We start from the raw sequence: 11,525 nt of genomic DNA on the forward strand, positions 1-11,525 counted from the left end.
TCTCTCTCTCTCTCTCTCTCTCTCTCTCTCTTTCCTTTTTTAATCTTATGGTATGCACCACATTCATCATCTTCAAGTGCTCTGTAGGAGGCTGGAGACTGTCCACTTTAGCGCTTCCCCAGGTGACTGGTTACTCAATCCTTGACTTTCTTGCTCACCTACTTTGGGAGGAGCAAGCCACTACCTTCCACTCATCTCCACTTGAGCCTTTCCAAGCTCTAGGCAATGAGATTCTGTCCCAACCACTGACATGGCCCTAACAATGATTCCCACCCCAGATCAGGATCTTTATGCCTCCTATCTTGTGAGCCCAGCACCTCAAAATCAATACAACCCCAAAGAAGTTCATCATCCCTGTCTCCAGGGCTCCAGCCGCCATCTTCATTGACTAATACTTCAACCGCAGGCAGGATCAAACACACAATATGTGGAGCTTTTTGAGGATACAGTGGGGGGAAAATATGTCACTACAGGCAGATATACAAGTTCTTTCATTTCACTTGTGGCCTCTTTCTGGGTTTCTCACCTTTAAGTAAAGATGTTCTGAATGGGGGGTAGAGAACCAATGAAAATTATCAGTACAAATATTATTGTCCATCATTATATTGTACATCAGTTTTAAATGAAAGTGTTAAAACATTTAGATGGTATGCAAAATCACCAAAATTACCCATGTCGTATGAGTGTGGGTTTGTGTGTGTGTGTGTGCCACAGCACACTTGTAAAGGTCAGAAGACAAGATGTGGGAGTTGGTTCTCTCCTTCAGCCATGTGCCAAGAATAGCAACCACAGAGAATCAGGCTCCAGTTAGGAGGAGAACCCTCTGAATCCAGACACACTGGCCAAAGGTCTTGGAATCTGGTCCCACCAGCTGTACCCACACTTTCTATGTGCCCTCTGGCCTGCTTGGTGGAAGCCATCAGGATTCTCACTCCCTCCGGCCACACCTCTATTCTATGATTCTATTGCTACATTTCCCAGCTGCATTCTGGGAAAGCCCTGCCGCTGTAGACCGGGGCTTTACCTGACCCTGTCATCCAGTCCCTCATCCCCAGGCTTCTGCCCAGCCTCCTGCCTGCCTCAGGGAAGCCCCGAGAGAGAGCAACAGCACCACTGAGGGTTTGCAGTGAGGTGAATATGGAACATCCCCTTTAAAACAGCCTTCACCTGGACCCAAAAGATCTCAGTGTTCCCTGAGAAAGGAACCTTGGTGATTCCACTCGCCCTGTGGATTCCACTGGTTGCAGGGATGGGCTCTGGCTTCTGAGCCAAATTACCTAACTCAGGATGGGCACCCACTTAAGTGCTGGCTCAAGCAGATTCTCTTTTGGTGGAATCTAAATCGGGTACCCAAGTTCAAGATGTTGGTTCTCAGATGGCTACAAAGCTCAGGAGCCGAGATAGTTTGGGTCAGTAAGGGCCTTCGGAGGTGTGGAGAAAGAAGAAAGAAGCAACCCATCCAAGGAGGAAATGGGTTAAGGGAATCAGAGGCCACACAGACACAGAAGGGAACAGTGCTGTGCTAGGCTGCCCAGGGCCTGCTCAGACCTGAGGCTTAAGCAAATGGGCACTGACTTAGAAAAAAAAAAAATTCAAACCCTTGATTGTAAAATCCGAACCAAAAGTGAATATTTAGTTTGAAAATAGAAAGTAAATCCTAATGGCATGTGCTACTGGCAAACTGTGTGTGTCAGCGGCAAACTGTCCCTCATGCCGTTCAGTTACTTCTTGTGCTAACTCTGTAGTCCTTATCATAAGAGGTCATAAAAGTTCACCTTCTTACAGCTCATTCAGATTTCCCACCATTTTCATGAATAGTTACCAATGTCTTGTACACATTTAGAATTGCTGTTGTACTTAAGGAAATCTGGTTATTTTATTTATTCAGTATTTTACTTATCAGTTGTGTGTGTGCAAGCGTGTGCGTGTGCGTCAGTGTGTGCATGCATGTGTGTGAGAGAGAGCTCCTGTGTGTGTGCATGTGTGTGCATGTGCATGCACATGCGTGTGTATGAGCTCTCGTGTGTGTGTGCATGTGCATGTGTTAGCTCTTGTGTATGTGTGTGCATGTGTGTGTGTTTATGTGTGCACACGCATGTGCGTGTGTGTATGTGCATGCGTGTGTTAGCTCTCATGTGTGTGTATGTGTGCATTTGTGGTGGGTTGTGTGCACGTGCAGGTGTTTGTGTTCACGTGCCTAAAGAGGCACAAGGACGATGTTATGTATCTTTCTTGATCACTTCCCTGAGGTGGAAGTTCCTGGATGTGTCATGTGATGCAGACTTTCCTGGTGTTTTGCTGAGGTGAGACCCATGGGAAGACAGGTGGTGTTTGGAGAAGAGTACAAATGGGACTCAATGGGCAGTGATAGCATGCTTATTCAGCCAGATTTGTTGGTCTGGCATCTTTGCTGATCTTCACTTCATTGAGAGAGGCATGACAGAGAACTTCTCCTGGTCCTAGCTGGGTCTAGTAGCTCCTGCTGACTCACACTAATTCTTCAGAGGCCTGGCTGTTTCTGCTGGATCGTGCCACCACTGTTGATTCATGTGTGGCATCCTGACACCACTGAAGTGGACTGCTGAAGATTAGAATTGACCCAAAGAAATACTTCTAAACAGGTCCACATCCCCTTGTCCTATTTACCATCTCTTCTCCTCTGCCTTTGGTTGGTAGGCTAGAAGGGTTTCCGAAGCATTTAAGAACCCTTACTAAAGTAGGTTTTGAAGACTCTAAGCCTGCACTCCCCACTTTATTTACTGAGGCAGAATCTCTTAGTTGAACCCAAAGCTCACCTATGCAGCTAGTCTAGCTGGCCACCTAGCTTGACTTGCTGTCTCTGCCTTCTGGGAGAAGGAATTGTAGGCCTGTCACCACCATCACTCAGTGTTTACGGGAGTTCTGGAGATCCTAGGCCCACTCCACACACTTGTGTAACAACTGCTCCACCCACTGAGCCATCTCCCCAGCAAAAAAATCCAAGTTTGTAAGTTTTCAGAGTGTGTGTGTGTATATGTGTTTATATGTGTGTGTGTGGTGTGTATGTATGTGGCATGTGTATGTATGTGTGTGGTGTGTGTATGTATGTGTGTGTATGAGGTATGTGTGTGTGTGATGTGTGTGTATATTTGTGTGTGTATGTGTGATGTATGTGTATGTGTGTATGGTGTGTGTATATGTGTGTGGTATGTGTGTATATGTATATGGCACGTGTGTGTATGTGGTGTGTGTGTGTGGTGTATGTGTGTGGTATGTGTGTATATGTGGTGTGTGTGTATGTGTGTGTGGTATGTGTATGTGTGTGTGTATGTGTGTGTATGTATATGGTATGTATGTGTATGTGGTGTGTGTGTGTGGTGTGTGGGTGCGTGGTGTGTGTGTGTATGTGTGTGTGTATGTGTGTGTATGTATATGGTATGTGTGTGTATGTGGTGTGTGTGTGTGGTGTATGTGTGTGGTATGTATGTATATGTGGTGTGTGTGTGTATGTGTGTGTGGTATGTGTATGTGTGTGTAGTGTGTGTGTATGTGCGTGGTGTGTGTGTATGTGTGTGTATGTATATGGTATGTGTGTGTATGTGGTGTGTGTGTGTGGTGTGTGGGTGTGTGGTATGTGTGTGTATGTGGTGTGTGTGTGTATGTGTGTGTGGTATGTGTATGTGTGTGTAGTGCGTGTGTATGTGCGTGGTGTATGTGTGTATGTGTGTGTGTATGTGGTGTGTGTGTGTGTATGTGCGTGGTGTATGTGTGTATGTGTGTGTGTATGTGGTGTGTGTGTGTATGTGTGTGTGGTATGTGTATGTGTGTGTAGTGCGTGTGTATGTGCGTGGTGTATGTGTGTATGTGTGTGTGTATGTGTGTATACAAGCACACAGCATGACTAAAGCTGAACACTTCAATATTCTTGGAACTGATGACACTCACTGTTTGTCACCTTCGGGTTTATTTGAGATTTGTGCTCTTTCTCAGAAAGTATCCTGCTTTGAATCACTGTTGTAAAAATGAGACACAGATTTCAAACAAGTTTATTTTTCAACAGCCCATTAGCTGTGAACTTAAGAGCTGTGTGCAGAAACAAATAAAGCCTAGCCAGGAGCCAGGAGCCAGCCCCCATCAAACTCAGGTTCCAGGAATCAGTTTTACAGCCCTGATCAAAGATATCTCAGTGTACCAAAGATCAAACCAAGGACCTCCCATACCACCACACAACCACTGAGCTACAGACCAGCCACACATTTCTGTTGCCAAGTCAGTCCATTTGTGTTCTCCTTGGGTGCTTCCTCTTCTGTTTTGTCTAGAGTTAGGGGTGATGGCCGCGTGACACCAACGTGACCAACAGCTCTTCCGCCTCCTCGTCAGCAGCTCGGTACAGACGGTGTCTATTTGTATACCATCTTAGACTCCTGACTTTCAAGTGTACCGAGCACTTACTGACACACCATCTCCACACTGGCTGCAGGACCCCCGTGACATCGACTCCTTTTTCCTATGGATTTCACTACTTCACATGGGCCGACATGAGTTCCTGGCATTTTTGTTCAATGTGAATACATTTACTTTGAGCTTTTAGCTCAGGGTAGAATCTGCAGAAATTTTAATGGAGGTGGAGGTGTTTAGTTATTGTTATTGTTGTTGTTGTTTTCCCAAATGGGAATGAATACAAGAGAACAAAAAGAGGGGGGAGTCACAGTGTGTTGAGGAGATCCACCTTTTAAAAGTGAAAACTTCACAATCATGTATGTTCTTGTGAGAGATGACAGTTATTTCTTTTTTTGTTTTGTTTTGTTTTTCAAGACAGGGTTTCTCAGCATAGCCCTGGCCATCCTGGACTCAATTATGTAGACCAAGCTGGTCTCGAGCTCACAGAGATCTGCCTGACTCTACCTCCGGGGGTGCTGGGATTAAAGATGTGGGGCACCACATCTGGCCTGTGATGACATTATTTGTCATCACAGTGGCACTGGATGGAGATTCTGTCTGGGTGCTGTTCCTAGAGAATCCCAAACCGTCCCCTGAAATCAATTATGAAGCCACAAGCCCTGACTCAGCATTCTCTAGGAGCTTTAAGGTTTCAAAGTAAACCTAAAAGTATCTTTGAACTTTGGACAAATTGATCTAGGCGGGGGAGGGGCCTTGTGCAGCTCAGGCAGCAGGCTCGACCTTATGATGAGCAAGTATGCAAAACTTGCTGACGGTCCCTAGGCAATCTGGAAGCCTGCAGTGTGTGGTAGGTGAGCAGCTCAGGTACCAGAGCAAAGGTTAAGAGCTACCTCGTGCTATTTCAGGTCCCTGGAGGGCTTCTGTTCTCTTCAGTGTGGAATGCGAGTTTCCGACTGCTTGCTAATGCAAGGAGAGAATGTTGCATCTTCTTGTGAGCCTCCCACTCTGGCAAGGAAACGCCAGGGTCCCAGGAGCAAGAAAAACCAAACCAAACCTAATAGTTTGGTCATCACAGATGTTGTTCCGACGTCACTGAGTGTGCACAATGCTTTAGCATGAATGACGAGGCCACAGTAGGGTTTCCTACTGCTGCTGGCCCTTGAACTAAAGAGGACCCCTAGAAACTCAGTCTGGTCCAGAGAAAAGCTAGAAATCAAAAAGGGTGTAAATCAAAAAGGGAGAGGGATAACTTAATTTGGGTTAGGTTTTGTTTCGGCAGCTTCCTCGTCATAGTCATTGTCTCCCTCCCTCCTTCCCTTTCTTCCTTCTTCTTTCCTTCCAAACAAATGTTTTTTTTTTTTTTCCATGTAGCCCAGACTGACCTCGAATTCCAGTCCCCCTAGGGCTAGGATCCAGGTGAGTGACTTACAGAGTAAAATAGAGGCAGAGTAAAGGGATCACTGGGCACATGTTCTGGTGTCAGGGATGCAGAGCGAGGACATGGTGGCAGCTAAACTTGCAAGTGACGATGGAAACTCTGTGTTCCGGCCTAGCCCTAGGGACTTTCTCCAACTGAGCCTTGGTTCCGGGAAAACTAGCTTGACCTTTTTTCCCCTTTCTCTCATCAGGAAGCCCAGGGAGCTTCCTCTCTAGTGGGGAAACAAGCGGATTTTTTCAGAATTCACCACAAGGTGGCACCAGACTCCCGTAGACGCGATGAAGTCGCTTCCCTCCGGGTGGGCGGTGGAATTGGGCCACCGGATCAGGTCAGGCCGGATTCAAAGGAAAGAGATCCGCATCCCCAGAAAAGTCACACTGGCCAAAGAAGGAAATAGGCCCACAGAACACAAGACGCCTATTTTAAAAAGACAGAGAGGAGTATCACAGAGGCGAGATGTCATCCGCATTGCAACTCCTCAGGAAAACGGAAAGTTTCGCAAGGAACTTTGACTAGACAGTAAAGTCGGGACAGTAAGGTGTGGGAAACAATCGATGGAGAACCCAGAGGCAATTACCGGCCTGCAGGTGGACGCAGGTGGTGTCTGGAGACAGGGACTGGTGGCGGAGAAATCGGCCTGTGACTGACCTCTTGGCATTTGCTGGTATTTTCCAAAGATAAAACGGGTGCGCCAATAAACCCAACGCAAATGAGTACTGTGAGCGAGGACGCAGTAAAAAAGCCACCAAAATGGCCTATCCACGGTTAGGGGAAGGTTTTTATTGTGAATAAGAGAGAGAAAAAACATCCAGAGGCACCTGGAAGAGCCCAGAGCAGAGAGGGAGAAAGAAGCAGATTGGGCATGACCAGGACATTGGGAGCAGAGAGAAGGGTGTGTGTGGCATAGAATAGTATAGACACTAGCCAGAGTAGCAAGGAGAATAGTATAGAACAGGGCATGGAGGAAGGGGGAAAGTCTTGGCTGTTATAGAGAGAGCTGATGGGTTTCTGGGAGGAGGGAAACCTGTGAACGGAGGCAGCCTGGAAGTTAGCATAGTGGGGGAGGAGTGGGAAGGGCCAGGATGCTAACCTGGGCTTTGGGGTGTAAATAGGGTCTGAGGAAACCTAGAGGCCAGCACAGACTTTGATATGCAGCCGTGGGTATGTATCAGTGGACAGCCATATGTCCCCTCTGCCAGAGGCAAGGGAAATGAATCCTTTAGGCAGAGGGAAACCCATTTTCCAATTTCCTGAGGAACGCTGGCTTTTATCTAATCACCAATAATCCTTCTATAGTCTTCCTTGAGCTGAGCCAAGACAGTCAGGGTTTTTTTGGACATGGATACTATCCAAGACCTGACAAGTTTGCAGCAGAAATACACACTGTTGCTCCTTTTCAATTTACTTTTGTATATATGTTGAGGGTGTGTGTGTGTGTGTGTCTGTGTATGTGTGTTTATGCCACTGTGTGAATGCTAGAGAATAACTTTGTGGCATTCACTCCCTCCTTGTGCTCTCAGTGGTTTCTGAAGCAGGTTGAAGCTAGGTCTCCAGGCCAATGCTCTGCCAATGCCTTTAGCCATCTAAGTCATCTCACTGGACTTAATTCATCTTGAGAATGTTTGTCCGATCGTCTACTTGGGTAGCCTTTCTCCTTGGTGTGCTCAATTCTGTCCCACCTGTGGCCAGTAGAAACTCCTTTTAAACTGGTTATGTAAGGTTTTGACTGACCCAATTGTTCAAAACTTGATTTTCTGATGGAGCAAGGCATAAATATTCTAGAATTCCCATGAGCCTTTCTGTCCCAGTCCAGACACGGAATTAGCTATTGTTCTACAAAAGAAAACCTTGACTTCTTGGAAGATAAACAATGTTGAGAACCAAAATGTCATTGGTATGCATTGTGGAGGGGGAACAATTCTACCCTGCCATTCCAGCAGGAAAAAGCAGAAGAACTTTTTTAATACCAAACTATCTGCCTATGAGTTTCAAGTGGTATGACTTCCAACTTCAGGTGGCACAAAAGACTTGTGCATTTCATGCAGGTGTGACTCCATATTACCTTGTTTATTTTTGTCTTAAGATTTCTATTAATGTTTTTTAAAAAAAAAATGATGAAAAGTAACTTGGGAAAGAAATGGTTTATTTTGCTTACACTTCCAATCCACCACAGAAGGAAGCCAGAGTGGGAACTCAAGCAGGGCAGGAACCCAGAGACAGTTGCTGACACAGAGGCTGTTGGCCTTGCTCAGCCTGCCTCTCTTAGAGAACCCAGAAAGACCAGTCCAGGGATTGCATTGTCCATAGTGAGCTGGGCCTTCCCCCCCTTGATCACTAATTAACAAAATGTCCTGCGGTCTTCTGGAGGCATTTCCTCAACTGAGGTTCCCTCCTCTCAGATAACTCTAGCTTATCTTAAGTTGACATTAACTCTGGCCATCAAAGATTTGGTTCTAATAACACACTCACTGTTCCTACACAAATTCCAACGTCCACAATTGAAACCTCCACAGTTTTGATCCCAAAAGCCAAGTTCTTTTTTTTTTTTTTTTTTTTTTTTTTGGTTTTTCGAGACAGGGTTTCTCTGTATAGCCCTGGCTGTCCTAGAACTTACTCAGTAGACCAGGCTGGCCTCGAACTCAGAAATCCACCTGTCTCTGCCTCCCAAGTGCTGGGATTAAAGGTGTGCGCCACCACTGCCCGGCAAAACCCAGGTTTTTTAAGAATAAAGAATATTCATTTGCTTTATCAGATAGCTTAGGAAAATAACTTTTAAAAGAACTATCAATAGAAACAGTACAAACACTGAATAAATTTTTGTTTTAGACCACACACCCCTGAGGATTTGTTGCCAAGTTACTGTGACTCAAGTCACACATAATCTCTCACACCATGGGGACAGAAGTGTGGGTTCCGGTGTTTGCAGGACAGGAGTGTGGGTTCAGGCGCTAGCATTCATTTTCATCTTGAGAGGGCTGCGACCTGCCCCAGGCCTATCTTATGCTCTATCTTTTACACTTTTTCGTAAGGCTTATAGACTCTCAGTATACTGATAATTCACTTACTAATAATACCTTATTGTTCAATCATCTCCCCATTGTTCGTTGAAATCTAAGCTCCATGAAGCAGGATTTTGGTTTTGGATGGCAGAAAGTGTTCTGCGAAGGCACAAGTAGGGAGCCTAGGTCTGTGGGAAGCCTCCACGTGAGCACCGGCCACATCAGTTAATACAGTCAAGACGTGAGCACGGGCCACATCAGTTAATACAGTCAAGATTTAATCCCCCACAGACGTGAGCACAGACCAACCTGATCTAGACAGTCCCTCACTCAGAATCTTCCTACGTGAGTCTAGATAGTATCAAGCTGACAGTTAAAAACTGTTAGGTAGAGAGAGGAAAGAGGGTTCCAGGAGAGAGTAAACCAGCTTTGAGGAGGTAGTTATGCCCCATCAGGAGTAAGCTCTATTTCTGATGTTCCGTTGGGGGTCCAATAACCACACTGGGGACCCGAAGAGACAATAGAATGTTTGAAAGAGGTATCTGTGTAACTACAGAGGCCAAAAAAGACCGGTAGTACCCCATGAGAAACTGTAAGAGAGGAGGAAGGCTGGGGTTATTTCTTTATTCTCAGCTTAGATAACAGAGGAGTGAGGTCCCTGGGGTGAGGGGGCAGGGAAGAGAGGGGAGAAAAGATGAAGGCCAATGTTAGTATGCAGTTTTTAATTCTGTAAACAGCACATGTTTCCAGAACAGTTGAAATACAAAATTTAACACACACTTCACAAAAGGGTCAAGGCAGAACAGAACAAAGGCAGGGAGCCTCAGCCCACCCCCCTACATATCTGCCCTCTCTCCTGGAGTCCCCAAGGTAGAGACAGAGTCGTTGGCATCTGTGCTGAAGACAGACAGGAAGCACCTGGTTGAAGCTTTGACACTGTCTCTACCCTTGTCTGGCTGGAGAGGCCCAGGAAGTTGGGGCAGAGACAAGCCAGCTCCAGGTTCCAGAGTTGGGAGGTGGCAGTGAGCCTGACTCCACAGAGAGAGATGAAGCCACCTCCCTTCATCCTCCTCTGACCAAAGCTGTCCCCAACCCCTACCTCCCTGCCTGGAGGTAGTAAGAAATGGTTATGCCTCTAGTCAGGGGTTCCTGATGAGCATCTGGGAGGGGTTGAGAAACCCTGAGTGAATTGACCTTAGGAAGAGAGCTCATGGGATTCACTGTGGACAAGGTCCTAGGATCTGATGATGGTTCATGAACCCAGAGCAACATCCACACGTGTCCCATCATGGACGGGCTATGACTTCCCTTGATGTCATCCTCATCAGAGCATGCTGACCTATCTCTTCAGCCAGGATTTGGCTTGAAGTGAAATGGCCCTCCCATTCTTCCTTCCCTCCTCAGGTTTCCTCTGGTAAAGAGGGAAGTCTGAATCAACAGTGGGTCTGAGTCTGGTTTGATGGGAGAGGCTTATTACTCTTGGTTGTTCGGTTCTTTACTTCACACAGGGTCCCGCTGTGTTGTCCAGGCTGTGATTTTTCTCTCACGCTCCTCCTAAGTGCTGAGATTATGCATCCAGCTGAGGACTCGTATCATTCTTAGTACCCACGTATGCCCCACAGTCCGAAAGATCTGGACTCACAATCGGGCACAGTGCCACCAGTCTCCTTACCAGCCTGCAAGTGCTGGTTTGTATACACACAGAGATGAGGGGAGAAACCATTTAAAGAGTCTTGTTCATCCCCCACTACAGGTGACCAAGCGGGGGTCCGCAGGGATGAAGCCATTTTCTCCACCCACTATCATTCAGTGAACATATGGTAACTGTGGGTCTGGGGATCACTTCTCCAGACTATTTCTGTCATTCTTGGACGGTCACGCCACCTTGCCTCTGATGGTTGCCGCTAGACACGCACCCAGCAGGCTCCTGTTACTTCTCTTTGTCCTTTGTCCACAGAGGAAAACAGAAACACAACCCTCCCCATCCAGGGTTCTGGGTCCATCAGGTCCTTCTCAAGTCTGTGAGATCCAGACCCCAAAGAGATGCTCCGAGGACAGCATAGACACTGCACAGGCGTCCACCTCCTCCTTCCTGCAGCTGATTAGCTTCTGGGATGAACTGGTTATTTTCTAAAAATTCATTTTCATAAAAATCATTCATTAGGCATAGCTTGAACGGTGGTAGCCACAAAGACTATTATAGAAATCCCTACTATTTAACTTCCTTTCCAAGCACATGTGTGTGTGTGCATATGTGTGTGTGTGTGTGTGTGTGTGTGCATGTGTGTGTATGTGTGTGTCCCTGTGTGTATGTATGTATGCATGTGTGTGTGTATGTGTATGTGTGTTTCTGTGTTCTCATATGTGTAGATGGATGCATGTGCTCATATGTTCAGGCCCTACGATGACATTGTAAGTTTTCCTTGACCCCTCATTCAGCATTTATATAGGTTTTGAGGATCCGAACCCTGATCCTCACATCTTCCCAGCCCTTGTTAACTTTAAAGAAGCAAAACCCTCCAGGACAACCCAACCCCTTAGGTCAGTGGCTCCTAGAATCTGCTGAGATCCTCTCTTGGCCCTCTGTCTAGCAATTCCCACATGGCCCTGCTGAGTCAGTGTTTTTCTCAGAGAACAGTCCCACAAAAGATCAGATCTAATTCCGGGGGGAGAGGCTCTATCCTCCTACCACCGGATCTAATTCGGGG

The 11,525-nt window shown here is 46.5% G+C and overlaps 1 protein-coding gene across 2 annotated transcripts in view; it reads right to left on the reverse strand.

The window, feature by feature from the left end:
- Nucleotides 1–9,427: 9,427 nt before the first annotated feature.
- The window catches only part of Il20rb (interleukin 20 receptor subunit beta), a 30,393-nt gene continuing 28,295 nt past the window's right edge, over nt 9,428–11,525 (reverse strand). For both annotated transcript variants that reach the window (XM_031344643.1, XM_031344644.1), the window contains exon 7: nt 9,428–10,947. In XM_031344643.1, coding sequence (XP_031200503.1) covers nt 10,831–10,947 — 117 coding nt within the window. In that variant the 3' untranslated portion in view covers nt 9,428–10,830. The remainder of the gene's footprint in view (nt 10,948–11,525) is intronic.

This window comes from Mastomys coucha, unplaced genomic scaffold (genome assembly GCF_008632895.1).
Source record: "Mastomys coucha isolate ucsf_1 unplaced genomic scaffold, UCSF_Mcou_1 pScaffold23, whole genome shotgun sequence".
In the NCBI taxonomy this organism is placed as follows: Eukaryota; Metazoa; Chordata; class Mammalia; order Rodentia; family Muridae; genus Mastomys; species Mastomys coucha.